A 24,446-nucleotide genomic window follows, 5' to 3' on the forward strand; every position below is an offset into this window, starting at 1 on the left:
AGCTGGTGGCCATTATTTTTGAGTAATAAAAAAATGTGTTTATGGTAAACTCCAAGGACCACTAGGACTGTTCAACACCACTGAAACCTCAGCTTCCACATAACATTCTCTAAAACATTTGAGTAACTATTCAGATATAAGCTAAAACTTTTAAGCTTGAAAACAAAGTTCTGTGTTTTGATCCATGTGTATTTGATTTTTTTTCAGCGTTCCCCTTTCCTCAGAGTTTTTTTGGTTTTATGATTTTTTTTTTTTTTGGAACAGGGTCTTGCTCTGTTGCCCCAGCTGGAGTGCAGTGGTGCCATCTTAGCTCGCTGCACCCTCTGCCTCCTGAGTTCAAGCGATCCTCCTGCCTCAGCCTTTCCAGTAGCCAGGATTACAGGTGCACACCACCACGCCCAGCTAATTTTTGTATTTTGGGTAGAGACAGAGTTTCACCATGTTGCTCAGGCTGGTCTCGAACTCCTGGGCTCAAGTGATCCGCCCACCTTGGCCTCCCAAAGTGCTGGGATTACAGGCATGAACTACCACGCCTGGCCTCAGAGTTTTATTGAAATAATTTACAAATAACTACTCACTCAAGCATCTTCTACTTAATATTACCATATTAATCTTCCCAGAAACCAGTTCCAATTTATTGAACATGTTTAGATACATTTTTTAATTTTTTACCCAGCTTCACTAAGGCAAATTGACAAATAAAAATTATATTTATTTATGGTTTATAATATATGTTTTGATGTATATATACATTCTGAAATGATTAATTCAAGCTAATTAACATACCATCACCTCACATACTTGTTTTTTTTTTGTGATAAGAACAGTTAAGATCTCATTGTTTAGCAACTTTCAGGAAATGTTCAATAAAATATGAATGAAAAACAATTCTACACCAGTTCCTAAATGACAGGCACTGTTGTAAGCCCCTTTGAATCTCACAGCCATCATCCTATGAGCAGGGTGACCATACTATTGATTGTAAATGAGGGGCACTTTGGAGAATAAAAGGGAACCCTAAATGAGTGAGATGCCAGGATAACAATGTAAACCAGGACTGTTCTGAGCAAACTGGATGTGTGATCACCACCCCGTGAAGTGGGCAGATCATTTCACCCCAGCTACAGGAGAAAGGACACAGAGATTCCATAGAACTTTTCGGGACACAGCTAGGAAGTGGCAGAAACAGGATATGAAGCCAGGTGTTCTGGCTCCACAAGCTGCTGTCAACACTATTTCCCTCCTTGGCTGGACACTGAGAAACCTGTACACCATGGTTCAGGTGGATCCTGGTGACCTTGACACCCACTGCTGCCCTGTGGGAACTCCACGTGGATTTCTGCACAAGACCCACAGTTTTCTGCTTGAGAAATTATTGAAATAATTTATGTTTACTTTACAATCTTACCTTACAGTAATCTAACAATTTTACTTTGCTCCCTGTAGTCTCCACTGCCCTTGCCTTAGTCACTCTGGGTTGAAACGCTTCATTCATTCTGGAAGCCACATCAAAGCAGCTCACACCTTGTGTTCTTTGCTGGCACCTCCAACTCCCTGGATCTCCCCCTTCCCAGGGACCTGTGGCTCTCCGTGGGCAGCTCCAACCTGACATCCCCTGACGCTGACCTGTCCTCTCTGTTCATGCTCCTGGAGAACATGGCTTCTCTGCATGTGCTGCCTCTGTATGACGACATCATGCAATACGTGCTTAATCAATAATTTTGTAATTTATTTTCTGGGCCAAAATTTGGTGCTTTACAAGAGTTCACTGATGATATCTCTTATGTTTTAGTACAAGGTCTATTTAGAAAGAGGCACTCATCGACATTTGGATCTTTAGTAAAGGCAGGGATTAAACACAACACTAACCACACATCTGGGTGACATCCTGGGCACTAACACTAAAGTTGTACTTTCCTGGATGAGGGCTTTGGGGTCAAGGTGAGAGGAGACAAGTAAGGGAAGGAGGTAGTTGGAGGCTGTGCCAACTTGGGGTGGGGCCACCTCAGTGTTCCTTTTTTTTTTTTTTTTTTGAGACGGAGTCTCACTCTGTCACCCAGGCTGGAGTTCAGTGGCTCAATCTCCATCTCAGCTCACTGCAAACTCCACCTCCTGGATTCAAGCGATTCTGGTGCCTCAGCCGAGCAGCTAGGACTACAGGTGCGCACCACCATGGCCAGCTAATTTTTGTATTTTTAGTAGAGATGGGGTTTTGCCATGTTGGTCAGGCTGGTCTCGAACTCCTGACCTCAAGTGATCCATCCACCTCGGCCTCCCAAAGTGCTGGGATTACAGGCATGAGCCACCATGCCAGCCCAGTGATCCGTTTCTCAAAAAATGACCATTACCATGATATGATCTGACCTGGGTTCATCTAATGAGTTGGGAGATGGAGCTGGATTAGGAAGCAGAGCCTAGGTCAGGTGTCAGCCCCTGGCTAATTCTCCTTGGCTCCTTAACCAAAACTATGAACTTTACTTAACTTGACATTTCCCTATAATGTGTGGTGAAAAGCTTAATCCTGTACCCACGTAACAACTGATTTGGTTCATTAGATATTTACACTAACATCTTCTCCATTAAGTTCGTGATTTTTTTTTCTTTTCAATGCCCCATTCATTTTGCTGGTAACTGTAGTGATCCCAAAGTTGTGAACACCTACCTTATGGCCATTGCAAGAGTCACACAGGAGAAACGACATAAAGTTTTCCACTGTAGATCAGCGATTGTCAACTAGGGCACATCTACTCCCATCTGCTCCCTATTCCCAAAGACATCAGTCTGGACAGTTTTGGTTGTCACAGCTGGATGGTGGTGGTGGTACTATCAGCACCCAGGGGGCAGAGGCCAAGGGTGCTGCTGAACTTCCTACAATGCAAAGGGCAGATCCCACAGAAAAAGGATTACTTACCTTTGATGTCAGTACTGCCAAGTTCTAGAGAAATACCTGCACACATTTGCTCTTGTGATGAATGACCAGTAGCACTCGTGAGCCTCATACTCAGCAAACAGGGAGTGTAGCCCCAGCCTGGCAAGGTGCCAGCAGGAATGTGAGCATCTTTATCCTCCAGGGGGCTGAGTCAGCCTCATGTCCATGCCTTTGCCCAGGCTGCTCCATGCATCTGGAGGCCCTACTTCCCCTGCCTGTCATCCTCATCTTCTAGGTGCTTCACAGTCCAACCCAGCCATCACCTCTTTCACAAACTTTCCTTCCTATATCCTTGGATTTCTATAGGCTTTTAATTTGCATAATAAGATCTCATCTCACTGATATACATTGTATCTTTCTTCAGTTCTATATCGTGTCTTCCCATTCAACTTGCTAATTAATTCCTTAAGGAAATTTATTAATCCTTTCAACAAAATGTATCACCCTCCCCCATTTGGTGTGGTGTCGATTCTGCATTGACCTGAGACCTTCTTTCTCTACAGAAGGATTTCCATGTTCCAAATAATTTTGTATTACTGTTCTCTTGATTTATCCACTAACTCCTATTTTCATCGCTGTTTACCGAGTCCCATGTCTTTCTCTTTCTTGTTATACTTCTTTTTGCTGGGGTCTGTCCTCTAGTATCTTTTGGAGAAAAAGTTTATTGGTCATAAAATGTTTGAGGATCTTTATTTTATCTTTATGTTTGAATGAGTAGGCTGATTACAGATTCATATTTGTGTAGAATTAGAGGTTGACAATCCTCTGATTTTTTAGTATTTATCCTCCATCCACCAGTTCTTATGTTGGTTCCATTATTATTCCCCATCACTGTAGGTGTCTCACTGTTTCTTTCTGGGAAAGAAAGACCTTTTCTTAAAGACAATGTTCCAGAATGTTAGCAAAATATTTTTTGGTATGGAAAACAGATGGATGTCTATGGATTTTTCAATACCATATTTTTTTCTGGGAAATTTTTTGGTATTATTTCCTTGGTGACTTTTTTTTTCTGAGACAAAGTCTTGCTCTGTCACCCTGACTAGAGTGCACTGGCATGGTCTCAGTTCACTGCAACTTCTGCCCCCTGGGCTCAAGTGATCCTCCCACTTCAGCCTCCCCAGTAGCTGGGACTACAGACACGTGCCATCATACCCGGCTAATTTTTGTAGAGATGGGCTTTCACTATGTTGCCCAGACTGGTCTCAAACTCCTGGGCTCAAGTGGTCTGCCTGCCTCGGCCTCCCAAAGTGCTGGGATTACAAGCCTGAGCCACCACAATTGGCCTCTTTGGTGACTTTTTTTCCACCATGATCTCTGTCATTCTGGAATTCTTTCAGTTGGACATAATGGATTCATCTTCCAACCTTCTTTTCTTTTCTCTCATAGTTTTTATTTCTTTATCTTTTCCACCACAAACATACTGCATTTCATGACACTATTTTAATTTTTTCTTTCAATTCTATTAATTATTCCAGCTATCATGTTTTAATTTCTCTAAAGTTCTTTGTTGTTGTCTGAATACTTGTTTAACTATAAAAGGAAGTAGAGATCTTAGTAATCTGGACTTTATAAAGCACTCATGAAACTTATCCATGACATAAAACATCTGTCAGACCCAGAGAAACTGAATGAATTACAAAATAGTGTGTCAATTAAGAACTTTCTTATTTCCTTTTCTCTTTTTCTAGCCCTAAGCTGTTAGAAAACAGTTAGCTGAGAGAAAAAAAGTGAAAGAATAAAGATAGAAAGGAAAGCACATATTTTTTTAACAATGTGAAGCTTAGATTATTATACAGACTTGAATATTCCAATTTCTGAATTGAAATATTGAGCTTCATTTCATAAAAAATGGAGATTCATTGAAGGTTCACTTTAATGAAGCTTATGACAAAATGAGAGCTTTGTGTTCAGAATATTGAGCTTGTCATAAAGTGTCGGATGGATCACAGGAAGAACATATTTGAGGAAAAGAGCCTAGGTGGAGATTGATCATATTTGTGCAGGTGGCAAATTATGAGACTCTACTTAGCTCGGAAGTCATGGGAGAGGCTTTTAGGGATAAAGTCAACAGACCCTGCATGAGTGAATTCTATGTCCTTGGCAAACCTCAATCTCAGCTTTTTGAATGAGGGTTTCTTAAAAATTAGCAATATCTTCAACAAAGAAGACATCCAGCAGCTGAATCAATGAGAGCATGGACACCTAGAGACATGCTGACTTTGGAATGCTGACAGGTCCAGGGGGTAAAACACAGGCCTAGCTCCCTTTTGCAGGTATCTTCCTGCTGCCCCTCAGGCAATGGCAGCCCTTGCGGTATTTTTTTGTATTGTGGTAAAATTAGCATAAAATATTTCATTTCAGCCATTTTTAAGTGTACAGTTCAGCAGCCTTAGGAGCATTTATGATGCCTTTGAAATATTCATTTTCATTGTCATTATCCCAAACAGAAACTCTGTACCCCTTAAACAATGACTCCCAATACCCCCCCTCCCTGCCCCAGCCTGAGCAGTCTTGCTGGATCTCACTTCACACTCTTTTGTTTTTTGTCATTGTTATTGTTGTTGTTGAGATGGAGTCTCGTTCTGTCGCCAGGCTGGAGTGCAGTGGTGATCTCGGCTCACTGCAACCTCTGCCTCCTGGATTCAAGCAATTCTCCTGCCTCAGCCTCCTGAGTAGCTGGGACTACAGCCGTGCGCCACCATGCCCAGCTAATTTTTGTAATTTTGGTAGAGACGGGGTTTCACCATGTTGGCCAGGATGGTCTCAGTCTCTCGACCTCGTGATCTGCCTGCCTCAGCCTCCCAAAGTGCTGGGATTACAAACATAAGCCACTGTGCCCGGCCTTCACACTCTTTTAACAGCAGCTCAGGAGGGAAACTTTACCATATGTGACCCCCATGTGATTAGAGTGAGCACCTTGAAATCCCCAGGCTTTAAAGGCTATGGAAGTAGCTAAGGGAAAGGGCTCAAGGTAACAGCCGGGTGATGTCCGGAGTCCTGTGAGTATCATGGGGGACTCCTGTCCCAGCTACTCCCTCCCCAGTTCACTGGATGCACCTATAGGAGCAGGAGGTCCAAGGCCAGGGACTGCACGGACTCTATTTGCACACAAATAGACACGTGCACCCCGGATGGAGCCTGGACACTGATTGCTTTTGACAGCTTCCCAGTGAATTCTAAAACAGAGCCAGGGTTGAGGGGCACTGGGTAGAGCATTTGTCATTCTCAGGTTCATTAGTGGGAACAATCTCAGACCTTCTTGGGAACTAGTGAGGACTAAGTCACACAGAACTTGGAAGGCTTCTGGCAAAATGCATATTAGGGTGCTCAATAAGTAGAAAGGTATTAATTGTAAGCATTATAGTAAAGATTGCTAAGATTTGTTGAATGCTTTCTAGTATTCATGTAATACGTTCTTATCACAATGCTATGATATGTATCCTGTATTACAGGAAGGAAAAGCGATGATAAAACAGGGATATCCATCAGAGTCAACAGGCAAATTCTTGCAATCTTTCCATCTGATGAAGGGCTAATATCCAGAATCTACAAAGAACTTAAACAAATTTACAAGAAAAAAAACATCAAAAAGTGGGCAAAGGATATGAACAGACACTTCTCAAAAGAAGACATTTATGCAGCCAACAAACATATGAAAAAAAGCTCATCATCACTGGTTATTAGAGAAATGCAAATCAAAACCACAATGAGATACCATCTCACGCCAGTTAGAATGGCAATCATTAAAAAGTCAGGAAACAACAGATGCTGGAGAGGATATGGAGAAATACGAATGCTTTTACACTGCCAGTGGGAGTGTAAATTAGTTCAACTATTGTGGAAGACAGTGTAGTGATTCCTCAGGGATCTAGAACAAGAAATATCATTTGACCCAGCAATTCCATTACTGGGTATATACCCAAAGGATTATAAATCATGCTGCTATAAAGACACATGCACATCTATGTTTACTGTGGCACTATTCACAATAGCAAAGACTTGGAACCAACCCAAATGTCCATCAATAATAGACTGGATAAAGAAAATGTGGCACACGTACACCATGGAATACTACGCAGTCATAAAAAAGAATGAGTTCATGTCCTTTGCAGGGACATGGATGAAGCTGGAAACCATCTTTCTCAGCAAACTAACACAAGAACAGAAAGCCGAACGCCGCATGTTCTCACTCATAATTGGGAGTTGAACAATGAGAACACATGGACACAGGGAGGGGAACATCACACACCAGGGCCTGTCAGGGGTAGGGGGGCTAGTGGAGGGATAACATTAGGAGAAATACCTAATGTACATGACGGGTTGATGGGTGCAACAAACCACCATGGCACATGTATACCTATGTAACAAACCTGCACGTTCTGCCATGTATCCCAGAACTTAAAGTATAATTTAAAAAAAAAAACAGATATCTATGCATGTGAATGCACGTGTGTGTAAAGATTTGATGTAATATGTGAGTATCCAAGAAAGCTTTACAGAGGAGGAGAAGTGGATTCTAAAGATGGGGTTGTCAGATGTCATAGGCACAAAAAGCTATAGAGGGAAAGGGAAACCCATATACCCTGGTGCAAGGGTGTGACTCACGTGAGGCCTAAGAAATGAGATATAAACAACAATGGCTGAGCATGGAGCACTGGGGAGAAAGGAGAGGAAGGGACAGGGGCTGGCAGGAGCAGGGCCTTGGAAGTCCTTGTGTGCAACACAAGGGTGTGGACTTGCTCCCCCGGCAGTGGTTCCTTCTAGGTGTCTCTGAGTGCTGGAAGAACTCCATGAATCCTTGTTTCCAGCACGCATAGTGTGTAGTAGGCTAAACTGGTCATGAGTTTCACACATTAGGTTCTATTTCTAAGTGTACATATTTCCTGATGTGATTAAAAATATGAATTTCCCTTAAGATCAATGCTTACCTAATAATAACTGTTATCGACCAGGCTCAGTGGCTCATGCCTGTAATCCCAGCACTTGGGGAGGCCGAGGTGGGCAGATCACCTAAGGTCGGGAGTTTGAGACCAGCCTGACCAACATGGAGAAACCCCGTCTCTACTAAAAAAAACCAGAAAATTAGCTGGGCGTGGTGGTGCATGGCTGTAATCCCAGCTACTTGGGAGGCTGAAGCAGGAGAATTGCTTGGACCTGGGAAGCAGAGGTTGCAGTGAGCTGAGATTGTGCCATTGCACTCCAGCCTGGGCAACAAGAGTGAAACTCTGTCTCAAATAATAATAATAACTGTCATCTACTATTTTCTCCACTGTATAAAAATAACCACTATTTATGAAGGTGCATTTTCAGTATTGTGTTCCCTTACTTGAAACCCTTGAGAACTAGTGCCTTCTGGTCATGTAGGGTTGTTGAACAGAGGATAGTGTCACATTTCAGTTTTAGGGGACTCACTTTGGCGTGAATGAGGAGGATGTATTAGAGGAAGTGTTCTCGGAGGCTGCAAGACAATTTAGGGACTTCATCTGAGCTGGGAAGGATGTGGACTGGGCTGTGATGTGACGTGTGATGGGAATGGAGCGACTCCCAGAGGTGATGCTGTGGCTGTGGAGGGAGTAGAATGTAGAGCACAGTTAGGGGGCAGGAGAGAGGGGAGCTGTGGTTGGCTGATTCTTGCCCCCATTCCCCCAAAGATATCTACTTCCTAATCCCTGGAATCTGTAAATGTTCCATTACATGATCCAAAAACAGCACTTTGCAGATGTGATGAAGGTAACGGTCATAAGATGGGAGGATTATTTTGAATATTCTGGTGGTGCCTAAACCCAAACCCTATATTTTGTGATTAAAAGTCGCAGCGGGGGCATTAACCTGGAAGAAAAAGGAGACGGGAATGTATCATGCAGGCAGAGGTTGGAGTGATGTGGCCACAGGACCAGGACGGTCAGCAGCCCAGAAGCCAGAAGCAGCCCTTAGTGAACTCTCCCTGAGAGCCCCCAGCACAAGTGGAGCCCTCCTGCCTCCAACCTCAAGAGCGTGATACTAATGTTGGGCTTCTGACCCCTAGACGTGCAAGAGAATCAGTTGGTGTTTTGTTTTTGTTTTGTTTCGTTTTGTTTTCTTGAGACGGAGTCTCACTCTGTCGCCAGGCTGGAGTGCCGTGGCACGATCTCGGCTCACTGCAACCTCCGCCTCCTGGGTTCAAGTAATTCTCCTGCCTCAGCCTCCTGAGTAGCTGGGACCACAGTCTTGTGCCACCATGCCCAGCTAATTTTTGTATTTTTAGTAGAGACGGGGTTTCACCATGTTGGCCAGGATGGCCTCGATCTCTTGACCTTGTGATCTGCCTGCCTCAGACTCCCAAAGTGCTGGGATTACAGGTGTGAGCCACTGCGCCCAGCTGAATCAGTTGTTTTAAGTCACCAAGCTTGTGGAGGTTTCTTGCAGCAGCCACAGGACACCAAGCCAGGAACCTGTGGCGTCTCCCTGTGTCCTGGTCAGGGGACTTGCTGGGTGGGTGCCTTAGTCTGGATGGGCTAATGGAAAGGAGAGCAGGTTGGGGGCAGACCCTGTGCTCAGTTTTACATCCTGCTCCTGAAATGACTGTGGAATGTGTGCTTGGAGCTGTCCAATTGGCGGGGGGTGCTGGTCTCTGGAGCTCTTGGGGTGGCTTGAGGGAGGATGGAAGCATTCACCTCTGGTGCTGGTGAGTGATGCAGACACTGAGGAGTCCTCTGAGTGTGGGGAGTGAACAAATGTGAAATCCAGGTTGAAACCTGGAGATGTCCTCAAATTATGGTAAATGGAAAAGAAAGTATACTGGACATGACAGAGGACAGAAACCACAGTGCAGAGGTGGCACCAAGCAGGCTAACTGTGGGTCTGAGGGGACATCCACTAGGGTCCCTGCTAGGTGGGAACCCTGGGCCTGGACACTCACGCAGGCTGGGGGTTCCCTCAGTACAAGACCAGCAGGAACATTGTAATTCCTGTGTCCTCATTACCATGGTTTTCATTTACGGCTGCAGGATGGAAAATCTGTAAGGAATGCAGGATGATTCCTACCAAATATTTCCTTCTGGGATGCCTGGACTTAGGCCCCATTGATGATGGGATGCTGGTTCTCTGGAGTTTATTGTCAGCCATGCCCAAAGGCCACTCCCCTATGGAAACCACTCTCAACTCAAGGCCCAAGACTGCAGGATAACAAGACCAGTGGAGAAGTTCAGGGCAAGTGATTTATTAGAGCAAGACGTTGAAACCTTTACATTCTGCAGTGAAGATCAGAGTATCATTGAAAGATGGTGGAAACTAGCATTAAAACTTTCTACATCTCAGCGATCACATTTCTCTGCTATTTTTCCCTGAAATAGAAAAGGAAAGAAAGGAAGGTGAGGTCGGTCATGCGGCTCCTGGAGACAACAGGTTAACATCCAAGTGGCCGATGGAATTCTGCTCCCAAAGACAATTGGAAGGGTAGAGGAAGGAACCCAGTGTGTGTGGGAAACCAGGGCCTAGACCTGGTGGCTTCACAGCACCCATGCTGGTGAGGGAGCAGCCTTTCCTTGCCAGGCCAATAGCCCTGGGGGGATCCAGGAGTGAGGCCCAGGGTCCTCATGGAAGGAAGCGACGAGGAGTGGACAGAGCAGCAAGAGGTTATCGTCTGGGCTCTCCCAGGGCTCGGAGTCTCCTGTTTCTTGCAGTGAGGGACCCAGGACTGAGAGGCTGGGCAGGGCTGAGAGAGCTTCTGGGAAGCTTGGCTTCCAGGAGACTCCAGCCTCCCAATGTGGGAATTCTGCCTCAGGGCCTGAGCACCTCTGTCCTGAGCCTGCAGCTTCCATGATCATTTGCAGCTAAACCTCAGGACAGCAACCCAGAGGCAGCCAGGCAGAGAGGCCCCTGGAAAACCTCTGATTTCTTGAGAAAGAGTGAGAACATTCCGTTTCCATGGCACTGCAGGAGGTAGAGTAGCAAGGGTCTTGGCCCACTGGCCATGGTCAGGAGAGCATCGTGGGTTAGGAGGGGAGTGTGGAGTCTGAGGAGCTGGGAGGGGCTCCTTCCTGGCTCTGCAGAAGCTGCAGAGAAGTCCAGCCCTCCAGCGCAGCATCTGCAGGAGCCCCTGCTCTAGGTGCCTCCCTGCCTTCCTCTCCCTGTTCCAGGCTCCCACGCTCCCCAGTACATTCCACAGTGACTGTGTGAGGGCCACTTGGCCTCAGGAAAGTCCCCAGGTGGAGAGGCAGTCATGCTTGGCCCTTCACCACCCCTGCCTGGGCCCGGGCTCACTCCCCATGTCCTCAGCACACTCTGGGGACACGGCATCCAGGCAGGTGACCAGAGGAGGAGGAACATGCAGGAGGCTGTGTGCAGCTGAGTTGAATTCTGCAGGTGAAATGGTAGCACCCACCCTGTGGCCCCAGGTGGCCTTCTCAAGCGGTGACCAGCAAGGCAGGTGCCCCACCACCTGTGTCCCCCACAGAGCAGCAAGCTGACCTCACTTCACACTGTGCCGCTGACCAGAAGCCTGGACACATGAAAGAGAAAGAAATTACCAATGTTTTTATAATTAGCACTCTTTTCTCATAGGCCATCTTATCCACGCACTTCTTCACTTCCATCTTGGCTGCAACAGCTTCCAGAGGTGCCTTAAATTTGGCAAGTTGGGACTTGAACACAGGTTTTCCAGCTAATAAGAAGCCTGTGATTTCAGAACCAAGAGCTTGGCAGACCACGGCATTTGCTGGGGAAAAAGAATAGAAATATAATTTATGTAAGGAAATCAGTGTTTCTCCCATGCCTCCCTGATGTCAGACCAGACAGGAACCCCAGGGTTTTAGGCTTCTATTCAATAACTATGCCAATGACAATGTCAGACCCAGGAGGTTGTGACAAGCTTGAGGTCACACAGCAAAGGGCAGAGCTAGAACTGGAGAACCAACTTCCTGATCACCCATTCAGTCTTTGTTTTTTTTTTTTAAAGCACACCCATTACTTTCCAAAGCTTCTCTGGACAGATGGCCAACGTTCTCTTTTCTAGATTTGAAAATAATCACTTTTCTCTGCCAGTTAAGTGACACTTTATTAGTCTTGGACATTGGTGAAGAGGAGGTTTTCGGTAATCAAATTTTGAAGTGAATGGTAAAGTCAGAATCCTATCAAAAATTAGAGAAATGAGTAAATCTGGAAAAGAAGAAGTTAAAATTATTAAAATGTTGAAGGTGATGTTTTGAGAATAAGTTGTAGAATTTAGGCTTATGTGATTCAATACAGACAGAGCTAAAAGGTAAACAAATTAAAACGAAATAAAATGATGTGAATCAGTTTTAACACATATTAGAAGCTTATACGGGAAATTGTACTTGGCCCACATTCTGCAGCAGCATCTAGAATATTTGGAGAGGATGAGAGGAGGGAACTGAGGCTCATTCCTGCTCCCACTGGGAATTTTGGAAAGACCTGGAGTAATCATCTTGCTTGGTCCAGAATCTCCATTTACCTAAGTCTTTTGCAAACACCGTGCATCCAGAAAGCGCCCCACTAGGCTCAACATGACTCCTGACTATGCAACTTCAAACTGTGGGGAGAATTTGGAGAGGGTAGGATCAGGGGTGTCACAGGGAAACAGGGAGAGGTTCAGAAAAGAAGAGGAAAGACAAAAATCAGCGTCTGGATCGGTCCTGACAGGAGAAAGGAAAGCACCCAAATGAACTGGGGAAAAAACAGCCAGAATTAATTTTAGAAAAATAGAAGTTCTGATGCTAACCATTGTAGTATTTCTACCACCATTACTGGTAGGACCGCTAGAAGATATATTGAGTGCTGATTATTCTAAGAATTCATTTGCAGGCTTCTTATTGAGAGAATCAGAAAGCACCACCTCTTCTTGGACTGAGAGTTCTCCAAGAATCCTTCCAGATGTAACATTTTATGAGTCTGAATTTACAATGTAAGCAATTGGCACCTAAAGGTCTGGGGACGAGAATGTCTGACAGTACAGTGATCGGCTTCACATCCACAGCTAGACCCTTGGCACAATAATCCCACTCCATTCCCATTGCCACTCCCGGCAGAAGCTCTAAGCACCAGTGATAGGAGGAGGCACGGGGAGGGTGAGCATCTTGCCCATGGTGAAAGGGCTGAGAAGTGGCTGAGCCCAGAGTCACCCCAGACCTCATATTACGTCATCTGACACAGATCCCATCCAAGAGTGAAGCTCAGGCAGAATTTCTAACGTTTGCCTGCAGTGATTTTCTGCAAAACTTCCTAGGTGCTGGGGATTTGATGAAATGAGGCCTGAGCTTTATGAGCAGTTCCTTCAACCAGCACAGAATAAGGTTTGGAATTTTGGTTTGTTCCAGACCCCAACCTTAACCCGAATAGGTGACCTCGTGCTCAGAGAAGGGTGTGTCCCAGGGGCTGGTGCTGGACTCACAACTGATGTACTCACCCCGGTAGCAGCAAAGGGCCAGCGTGAGCAGCAGGAGACACACCGACAGCCTCATGGTGGCTTATTCTGCTGTGAGCTCAGCTTTAACCAAGGATGAGTGATTTAGACTCAGCCCCAGGAGCCTGTGGAGCCTTGGAGCCCAGGGCTATTTGTACCTAGGGAGCCTGGCTGGTCCTGCCAAAGTGGGCATCTGGCAGGTGATGAGGCCTGGCTTCCAGCCCTCCCTTCCCAGCCAGGGCTGCTGCCGTCCATCAGTGTCACGTCCCCACACCTCCCTGCATCCTGAGTGGGGCGGAGCACAGGAGGGCAGCCCTGCAGGAACTCTGCTCTGTGCTCCAGGTGAGTGTCCAGGTGCCTCTGGCAATTTTCCCTGGAACCTCAGTTTGCTTTTGGGCTTTTGAGGATTATCTCTCTGTTCTTTATGTCAGTGCAAGGGCAAATGTGAGTTCTCACTTCAGGAGGACCGAAACAAGGGGTGCAGGAAGCTAGGGGCTGTGGTTTGGTTATAGGAGAGCAGGCACAGAAGAGACCCCACTTTGACCTCCACTGCCTGTCTGACAATCAGCCACACATGTTTCAGCTGCACATAGATCAAGTGTGAACCAGACCTATCCTCCCACTCAGCCCCTTCTATCACCACCATCTTCACCACATAGGTACCTAAAACATAGCTGAATACACCCTACTTTTGGAGGATTTCCTTGGGGAAAACAACCGCTCCCCCTGTCCTCTACCCTGTCTCACTCCAAGATCTGTGTCTTTATTTATGGGTGGAGTTGTCAACATAGCACAGGTTCAAATTTTCTGTCTACTAAAAGCAAGCCTCCTGTGACCTCTAGCCACCCATATCTCCTCATAGGGCTGATGCGATTATTAAATTGCACAACTCTTTTTACCCAAGGAGCTTCTGGGGTGTCTGGAGGCAAACAGGCATCAGAGATACTGGTCTTCGCTTCTAGGCAGGGACGATAATGGAAAGGAAGAGATGGATGAATAGGGTGGGTGGTCACTTCCCTCTAACCCCTGGGCTCAAGTTTTCCACTTCCAACCCAGCTCTGCTGCCTGGGTCATCTCATTGTTGATGGAAAGCGAAGGCCACCTCCAGCAAAAGCAACAGACACCCTTCTGCCCTTCCACTGCAGTGCCATCATTTGGTGAGCAGGAAATCACCAGAAATTTGGCTGTTAAGTGAACACACATTTGAGAAGAGTCACAGCCCAGGCCAGAGTTTCCATTCTCAGCTATGCAATCAAATCACTTGGGGCTCTTAAACTATACTGACCCCACGCAGGCTTCCCTCTCTGGGGATTTTGATTCAGCAGTTCTAGGGCGAGGTCCCATTCCTCTTCTGTTTAAACTGCTCTGGTGTGTCTGATGGGCAGCAGGGCTGAGAACCACTCAGAAAGACCTTTATGAAGGAAGAGGACCTTATGGTCTGTGTCATCAGAGACACCTTGGCAGGTCTGGCTGAGTCCCAGCTGAGGGCGACAATGTATCTTACTTCCATCACCCAAAATGGTGGGGAAGCCCCTGATGCCACCTCTGCCTCCAACCCTAAGGAGTGGAAGGTCCAGTGGTGAAGCCCATGGCTAGGAGGGTTCAGATCCATGTCTATGGGCAATTGAACCCTCTGAAAATTACTCAGTTTATGTAAACTCAGTTTTCTCGTTTGTAAAAGTAGGTTAAAAATTGTGCCTACATCATTGGGTTGATAGACATTCAAATGAGTGTGTGTGTGTGTGTGTGTGTGTGTGTAAAATTTACCAAGTCTGGCCAGGCGCAGTGGCTCACACCTATAATCCCAGCACTTTGGAAGGCTGAGGTGGGTGGATCACCTGAGGTCAGGAGTTTGAGACCAGCCTGGCCAACATGATGAAACCCCGTCTCTACAAAAAATACAAAAAATTAGCTAGGTGTGATTGTGTGTGCCTATGGTCCCAGCTACTCAGGAGGCTGAGGCAGGAGAATCGCTTGAACCTGGGAGGCAGAGTTGTGGTGAGCTGAGATGGCACCACTGCACTCCAGCCTGGGCAACAAGAGCAAAACTCTGTCTCAAAAAAAAAAAAAAAATATTAACAAGGTCTGACATGTAGTAAACTCTCAATAAATGTTGACTACTATTATCTTATCCCACCTGTCCATACATGTTATGGATTGTTACCAGTTCCTAGTTTAAAGCACAGCCAACCCCTCAGAAAAAATCACTGATTTTCAGAACTACAAGTCATGGGCCACATAAGGACATATAGTTAACATCAGACCCCACATACAACAGGGGTCCCCTAAAATTATAATACTGTGTTTTTACTGCACCTTTTCTGTTTTGATATGTTTAGATACACAAATACTTGTCATTGTATTACAACTGCCTACAGTGTTCAGAACAGTAACATGCTGTACAGGTTTGTGGCCCAGGAGCAATAGGCTTACCTATTAATAGCTGAGTAAATAGTAGGCTATGCCATCTAGGTTTGTATAACTGCACTCTATGATGTTCACACACTGACAATTGCTTATGCATTTCTCAGAATGTGTCCCAGTCGCTAAGTGACACACAACTGTCTAAGGAAACCTGGATACACCCCCACTATCTGAAATAAATGGAGGAAACCCAGCTCATGGTCTCTGAGACCACAGACCCAGGTCCACGAATTTAGGTTCTTACAGATGACAGACGGGTGAGGAATTTTCCATAGCTGTTGAACAGAGCTTGTCCTGATGTGGGCTTGGCCTTCATCTGTATATTCCATTAGGAAGGATGTGTATATCTGAAAGAGGATTGCTTCCCACATATTTTTATCATTCCTGTAGCTCTTAACACCTGCTCAGGGCTTTTTTTAGTTTTCATAGGTGGTACTTTTTATGACTGCTCTACTCCTTCCTTGGTTGGCTTAAGATCTTCTCATCTCCGCCGGGCGTGGTGGCTCACACCTGTAATCCCAGCACTTTGGGAGGCTAAGGCAGGTGGATCATTTGAGGCCAGGAGTTCGAGACCAGCCTCGGCAACATACAAGACCTTGTCTCTACAAACAATTTTAAAAATTAGCCAGGCATGGTGGTGGGTGCCTGTATTCACAGCCACTCAAGAGGCTGAGGTGGGAGGATTGCATGAGCCTGGGAGTTTCAGGCTACAGTGAGCCCTGATTATGCCACTGCACTCCAGCCTGGGCAACAGAGCAAGAATTTGTCTCTAAAAACGTGAAATAAAATAAAATAAACATTTTTAATGCAAAAAAAAGTATGTGAAGTGATGGATTTATTAATTAATTTGATTGTATTTGATGTATGTATTGTAAACATACATCAAAACATTATATTGTATGCCATAAAAACATACAATTTTAGGTCAGGCTCAGTGGCTCATGCCTATAATCGCAGCACTTTGGGAGACTGAGGTGGGCAGATTACCTGAGGTCAGGAGTTTGAGACCAGCCTGACCAACATGGCAAAACCTTGTCTCTACTAAAAATACAAATATTAACCAGGTTTGGTGCTGGGTGTCTGTAATCCCAGCTGCTCGGGAGGCTGAGGCAAGAGAATGGCTTGAACCTGGGAGGCGGAGGTTGCAGTGGGCCAAGATCATACCACTGCACTCCAGCCTGGATGACAGAGTGAGACTCTGTCTCAAAAAAAAAAATTAAAAAAAATATATATACAATTATTATTTGTCAATTTAAAATAAAAAAATTGTATGGAGAGAAACATGATGTTAACAATATTCTCTTCAAACAAAGGGCAAAATCCATACTAAAAGATAAATCCATGGACATAAATTGGTCATTATTTATAGTTATTCAACTATCAGGGAAAATTAAGACAATCCACTAGAAAAACTGTCAATATTGATTTGCCACCACAGCTGCCAGCATGCATTCACATGAGCACAGATCCTGCTGCCACTGCCCTGATGAAGTGCTTTGGCAGAGTGTTGTTGCCAGCAGACTGGGAACACCTCCACCTCACCAGCACAGCAGATGCTTAACCTCAAGGGGCCGGAGAACAAAACCATGGGCCTGGTACCAGGCCTCCAGGGTTAGAGCAAGCAGCCCAGGAGTGCTGAACTGAACTGAACCTTGGCCTTCTGAAATCTTCCAGAAACAAAGCCCAGTCAACTGAACCCACCTGATACCACAGTCAAACCCTCAAGGGCATCAAAGAATATAAAAGAAAAAAACCAGGCCGGGTGCAGTGGCTCACACCTGTAATCCCAGCATTTTGGGAGGCCGAGGCAGGCGGATCACGAGGTCAAGAGATCGAGACCATCCTGGCTAACGTGGTGAAACTTCGTCTCTAATAAAAATATAAAAATTAGCTGGGTGTGGTGGTGCATGCCTGTAGTCCCAGTTACTCGGGAGGCTGAGGCCCATCCAAGGGACAGCAACTTCAAAGATTAAAAAGAACATCAGCCCACTCAGATGAGAAAGAATCAGCACAAAAACTCTGGCAACTCAAAAAGCCAGAGTGTCATCTTACCTCCAAATGACCACACTAGTTCCCCAGCAATGGTTCTTAATCAGCTCTGTGGGAAAGAGAGTTTCTGGGATGCCAGATGAGTTGGTCTCCCCTGTGTGAGACACCCATGGGAAGCCATGGGCAGCCTCTGAGGAGAAAAGTCTCCTTATTGCCTTCATGTCTTTTTGCCCCTAGAGCATAACAGCTCAGCAGCATTCCAGAGGTTGCTCAGGGAGATAACACTCCCTCGAAGCAGTGGAGTATAATCAAACATCTTGGCTCCCCCTGAAACCCACTCCTACCCATTTCATTCCGGATAAGTTAAAGATCTTAAGTAGTTTAGACACACGCCTTTGCTCAAGGAAATTCACAGAAATCACCACTGCTATACATCTTATTGAATGACGCACGAGTTCTCCTTCATTGATTAATCCTTTTCCTCATCCCTTCCTACCCTTCCCATCTGCCCTAAGAACAAAGAGCTTGTAAACCAATAAATTAGGTGGAACCAAAGACCTCTGGGACCTGAGCAAGCCTCTGACGCTCCGGTCCCCTGGACCTGCCTTTTAAACTTTTATTCTGTCTCTTTCTAACTCCTTTGTCTCCGCTGGACTCGGGGTACCCACCAGGTGGTGTGGGGCTGGTATACCCAACAAGCTCAAATGGCTGAAACGACAGACACAGAATTCAGAATCTGAATAGGAACGAAGATCAATGACATTCAGGAGAAGGCCAAAACCCAATTCAAGGAATCTAAGGAATCCAATAAAATGAGACAAAAGCTGAAAGAGAAAATAGTCGTTTTTAAGAAAGAACCAAACTGATCTGATAGAGCTGAAAAACTCAATACAAAAATTGTGTAATACAATTGGAAGTATTAACAACAGAATACACCAAGCTGAAGAAAGAATCTCAGAGCTCAAAGAACAATTCTTCAAATCAACTCAGTCAGACAAAAATAAAGAAAAAGGAATAAAAAAGAATGAACAAAACCTCTAAGAAATATGGGATTATGTACAAAAACCAAACGCACAACTCATTGGCATCCCTGAAAGAAAAGGGGAGGGAGCAAGCAACTTGGAAAACATTTTTATTTTTTTGAGACAGAGTCTCACTCTGCTGTCCAGGCTGGAGTGCAATGGCATGATCTCAGCTCACTGCAACCTCTGCCTCCCAGGTTCAAGTGATTCTCCTGACTTAGCCTCCCGAGTAGCTGGGATTACAGGGACCCACCACCACTCCTGGCTAATGTTTTTGTATTTTTAATAGAGACGGGGTTTTACCATGTTGGCCAGACTGGTCTTGAACTCGTGACCTCAGGTGAACCACCCACCTTGGCCTCCCAAAGTGCTGGGATTATGGGCATGAGCCACTGTGCCTGGCCAGAAAACATATTTGAGGATATTCTCTGCAAAAATTTCCACAACCTTGCTAAAGAGGTCAACATTGAAATTCAGGAAATGCAGGGAACCCCTGTTAGATGACAGTATACAAGGTGAGCATCCCCAAGACATATAATCGTCATATTAACCAAGGTTAACATGCAAGAAAAAAGGCAGCTAGAGAGAAGAGGCAGGTCATCAACAAAGGGAACCTCATCAAGCTAACTGTACCTTTCAGCAAAAACTCTACAAGCCAGAAAAGACTGGGGACCTATATTCAGAATCCTTAAAGAAAATAAATCCCAACCAAGAATTTCATATCCAGCCGTTTCAGCTTCATAAGTGAAGGAGAAATAAGATCCTTTTCAGGCAAGCAACAGCTAAGGAAACTTAGTACCACAAGGCCTGCCTTACAAGAAGTCCTTAACAGAATGCCAAACATGGAAATGAAAAACCACTACTGGCCACCACAAAAACACACTTAAGTACATGACCATTGACACTATAAATCAATGACACAATCAAGTCTATATAACAACCAGCTAATAACACAATGACAATCAAATCTGCACACATCAATATTAACTTTGAACATAAACAGGCTAAATACTCCAATTAAAAGGCACAGACTGGCAAGTTGGATAAAGGAGAAAGACCCAAATGTATGCTGCCTTCAAGAAACTCATCTCACAGGAATGATAGCCATAGGCTCAAAGGAATGGAAAAAATCTACCAAGCAAACAGAAAACATAAAAGAGCAGGCAATGCTATTCTCATTTTAGACAAAAAAGGCTTTAAACCAACAATGATCAAAAAAAGACAAAGAAGGCCAGGCACGGTGACTCACACCTGCAATTCCAGCACTTTGGGAGGCCAAGGCAGGCAGATCATTTGAGGCTCAGAGCTCAAGACCAGCCTGGCCAACATGGCAAAACCCCATCTCTACTAAAAAGAAAATACAAAAATTAGGCCAGGCACAATGGCTTATTCTTGTAATCTCAGCACTTTGGGAGGCTGAGGTGGGCAGATCACCTGAGGTCAGGAGTTTGAGACCAGCCTGGCCAACATGATGAAACTCCGTCTGTACTAAAAATACAAAAAATTAGCCATGCGTGGTGGTGCACACCTGTAATCCCACCTACTTAGGAGGCTGAAACATGAGAATCACTTGAACCCTGGAGGTGGCAGTTGCAGTGAGCCAAGATTTCACCACTGAACCCCAGCCTGAATGATAGAGTGAGACTCTGCCTGAAAAAAAATACAAAAATTAGCTGGGTGTGGTGGCACATGCCTGTAATCCCAGCTACTTGGTAGGCTGAGGCAGGAGAATCACCTGAGGCAGAGGTCACACTGAGCCAAGATTGCACCACTGCACTCCAGCCTGGGTGGCAGAGTGGGACTCTGTCTCAAAAAAAAAAACAAAAACAAAAAAAACAAAGAAGAGCATTACATAATGCTAAAGGGTTCAATTCAACAAGAAGACTTAACTGTCCTAAATATACATGCACCCAACACTGGAGCACCTATTCATACAACAAGTTTTCAGAGACTCACAAAGAGAGTTAGATAACCACATAATAATAGTGGGAGACTTCAACACCCCTCTGACAGTATTAGACAGGTCATCGAAGCAGAAAACTAACAGTGATATTCAGGAGCAGAACTCAACACTTGACCAAATAGACCTAACAGACATCTACAGAACACTCCACCAGAAAACAACAGAATATACATTCTTCTTATCTGCACATGACACATACTCTAAAATTGACCACATGACTCACCATGAGACAATTCCCAGCAAATTCAAACCAACTGAAATCATACTAGCCACACTCTTAAACAATAGTGCAATAAAAATAGATATCAACACTAAGATCTCTCAACACCATACAATTACATGGAAAGTAAACAAGATGCTCCTGAATGACTTTTGGGGAAATAATTAAATTAAGGCAGAAATCAAGAAATTATTTGAAACTAGTGAAAACAGATAAAACATACCAGAATCTCTGGGACAGAAGTGTTAAGTAAAGAAGTGTTAAAAGGAAAGCTTATTTGTTTGAGTTCATTGTAGATTCTGGATATTAGCCCTTTTTCAGATGAGTAGATTGCAAAAATTTTCTCCCATTCTGTAGGTTGCCTGTTCACTCTGATGGTAGTTTCTTTTGCTATGCAGAAGCTCTTTAGTTTAATTAGATCCCATTTGTCAATTTTGGCTTTTGTTGCCATTGCTTTTGGTGTTTTAGACATGAAGTCCTTGCCCATGCCTATGTCCTGAATGGTATTGCCTAGGTTTTCTTGTAGGGTTTTTATGGTTTTAGGTCTAACATTTAAGTCTTTAATCCATCTTGAATTAATTTTTGTATAAGGTGTAAGGAAGGGATCCAGTTTCAGCTTTCTACATATGGCTAGCCAGTTTTCCCAGCACCATTTATTAAATAGGGAATCTTTTCCCCATTTCTTGTTTTTGTCAGGTTTGTCAAAGATCAGATGGTTGTAGATATGAGGCATTATTTCTGAGGGCTCTGTTCTGTTCCATTGGTCTGTATCTCTGGTTTGGTACCAGTACCGTGCTGCTTTGGTTACTGTAGCCTTGTAGTACAGTTTGAAGTCAGGTAGTGTGATGCCTCCAGCTTTGTTCTTTTGGCTTAGTATTGACTTGGCAATGTGGGCTCTTTTTTGGTTCCATATGAACTTTAAAGTAGCTTTTTCCAATTCTGTGAAGAAAGTCATTGGTAGCTTGATGGGGATGGCATTGAATCTATAAATTACCTTGGGCAGTATGACCATTTTCACGATATTGATTCTTCCTACCCATGAGCATGGAATGTTCTTCCATTTGTTTGTATCCTCTTTTATTTCATTGAGCTGTGGTTAAGAAAAAAACAAACAACCCCATCACAAAGTGGGTGAAGGATATGAACAGACACTTCTCAAAAGAAGACATTTATGCAGCCAAAAGACACATGAAAAAATGCTCATCATCACTGGCCATCAGAGGAATGCAAATCAAAACCACAATGAGATTCCATCTCACACCAGTTAGAATGGTGATCATTAAAAAGTCAGGAAACAACAGGTGCTGGAGAGGATGTGGAGAAATAGGAACACTTTTACACTGTTGGTGGCACTGCAAACTAGTTCAACCATTGTGGAAGTCGGTGTGGCAACTCCTCAGGGATCTAGAACTAGAAATACCATTTGACCCAGCCATCCCATTACTGGGTATATGCCCAAAGGATTATAAATCATGCTGCTATAAAGACACATGCACACGTATGTTTACTGTGGCACTATTCACAATAGCAAAGACTTGGAACCAACCCAAATGTCCAAATGTCCAACAATGACAGACTGGATTAAGAAAATGTGGCACATATATACCATGGAATACTATGCAGCCATAAAAAATGATGAGTTCATGTCCTTTATAGGGACATGGATGAAGCTGGAAACCATCATTCTCAGCAAACTATCACAAGGACAAAAAACCAAACACTGCGTGTTCTCGCTCATAGGTGGGAATTGAACAATGAGAACACATGGACACAGGAAGGGGAACATCACACACCAGGGCCCGTTGTGGGGTGGGGGGAGTGGGGAGGGATAGCATTAGGAGATATACCTAATGCTAAATGACAAGTTAATGGGTGCAGCACACCAGCATGGCACATGTGTACATATGTAACTAACCTGCACGTTGTGCACATGTACCCTGAAACTTAAAGTATATATAAAAAAAAGAAAAATGCTCAATTTCTGAATATGGTAGTATCTGATTGAAGAGAGTCAATCAATTGGCTAAGCTAAATCAATCAGCTTCTCTAGACTAGGAATTTAAAATTGATATAACACTAATGGGTTGATCAGAAGTGCAGAAGCTGTAAAGGCAAGTAAAGGGATGGAGTTGTCGTTTGTATCCCAAGTATATGACAAAGAAGAGAAAGTCAGTTTAGAGAGGAAGTGAAGGTAGATATTCAGAAAAAAAAAAAAAAGAGGTAAGAGAGCATGGGACACTGAAAGGGGAAAAATAAAAGAGCTGTATACTGGGTTACATGTCTTCTGTGCCCTAGATTCTATGAGATTCCCATGTATCTTTCCAATATATTTTCAATTATTTTTCAAAAAAAAAAGGAAAGCTTATAGTGCTAAATGCCCACATCGAAAAGTGGGCATTGATCCCCAGAAGAACTATAAAAACAACAGCAAACCAACCCCAAAGCTGGCAGAAGACAGGAAATAACCAAATTCAGAGCTGAACTGAATGAAACTGAGATGTGAAAAACCATACAAAAGCTCAATGAAACCAAAATTTGGTTATTTGAAAGAATAAATAAGATTGACAGAGTGCTAGCTAGACTAATAAAGAAAAAAGAGAGGAGATCCAAATAAATACAATCGGAAATGACAAAGGGACATTACGACTGACCTCCTCAAAAATACAAAAACCCTCAGAGAGTATTACACACCTCTATGCACAAAAACTAGAAAACCAAGAAGAAATGGATAAATTCCTGGAAGCATACAACCTCTCAAGATTGAACCAGGAAGAAATTGAAACCCTGAACAGACCTATAACAAGTTCTAGAAGAACTTGTAATAAAAAGCCTACCAACCAGAAAAAGCCCTGGAAAAGATGGATTCATGCACAGCCTAATTCTTTCACACATATAGAGTTGCACCAATCCTACAGAAACTATTCCGAAAAATTGAGGGGAGGGACTCCTCCCCAACTCATTCTATGAGGCCAGAATCATTCTGATACCAAAACCTCGCAGAGACACAACGAAAAGAAGAAAACTTCAGGTCAATATTCCTGATGAACATAGATGCAAAATCCTCAACAAAATACTAATAAACCAAATCCAGCAGCACATCAAAAAACTAACCCACCATGATCAAGTAGGTATTTCCAGGATGCAAATTTGGTTGAACATATGTAAATCAATACATGTGATTTATCACATAAACAGAACTAAAAACAAAAACCACATAATGACCTCAAAAGAGGCAGAAAAGGCTTTTGATAAAAACCCTCAACAAACTAGGCATTAAAGGAACATACCTAAAAATAATCACAGCCATCTGTAACAAACCCACAGACAACATACTAAATGGGCAAACACTGTAAGCATTCCCCTTGAGAACCAGAACAAGACAAGGATGCCCACTCTCACCACTCCTATTTAACATAGTGCTGGAAGTCCTAGACAGAGCAATCAGGCAAGAGAAAAAAACTGCATCCAAACAGGAAAAGAGGAAGTCAAACTACCCTTGT

The 24,446-nt window shown here is 44.1% G+C and overlaps 1 protein-coding gene across 1 annotated transcript; it reads right to left on the reverse strand.

Moving 5' to 3' along the window:
• Positions 1 to 10,111: 10,111 nt before the first annotated feature.
• Positions 10,112 to 13,455, reverse strand: SCGB1D1 (secretoglobin family 1D member 1). Its single transcript, XM_054438221.1, has 3 exons — positions 13,332 to 13,455; positions 11,437 to 11,624; positions 10,112 to 10,251 (listed from the first exon to the last, which is right to left on the reverse strand). Exons 1-3 carry the CDS (start codon positions 13,384 to 13,386, stop codon positions 10,222 to 10,224), a joined length of 273 nt encoding a protein of 90 aa, XP_054294196.1. The 5' UTR covers positions 13,387 to 13,455; the 3' UTR covers positions 10,112 to 10,221.
• Positions 13,456 to 24,446: the final 10,991 nt, after the last annotated feature.

The sequence above is a fragment of the Pongo pygmaeus genome, chromosome 9 (genome assembly GCF_028885625.2).
Source record: "Pongo pygmaeus isolate AG05252 chromosome 9, NHGRI_mPonPyg2-v2.0_pri, whole genome shotgun sequence".
NCBI classification, from domain to species: domain Eukaryota; kingdom Metazoa; phylum Chordata; class Mammalia; order Primates; family Hominidae; genus Pongo; species Pongo pygmaeus.

What these genes read in the sequence shown, in the direction of transcription:
- SCGB1D1 (XM_054438221.1), bottom strand. Translation starts at nt 13,386, where the DNA reads ATGAGGCTGTCGGTGTGTCTCCTGCTGCTCACGCTGGCCCTTTGCTGC. An exon ending in GGCCCTTTGCTGCTACCGGG is followed by an intron (nt 11,625 to 13,331) that starts GTGAGTACATCA and finishes CTTTTTCCCCAG; the next exon opens with CAAATGCCGTGGTCTGCCAA. An exon ending in TGCTAATTATAAAAACATTG is followed by an intron (nt 10,252 to 11,436) that starts GTAATTTCTTTC and finishes TTTCTATTTCAG; the next exon opens with GGAAAAATAGCAGAGAAATG.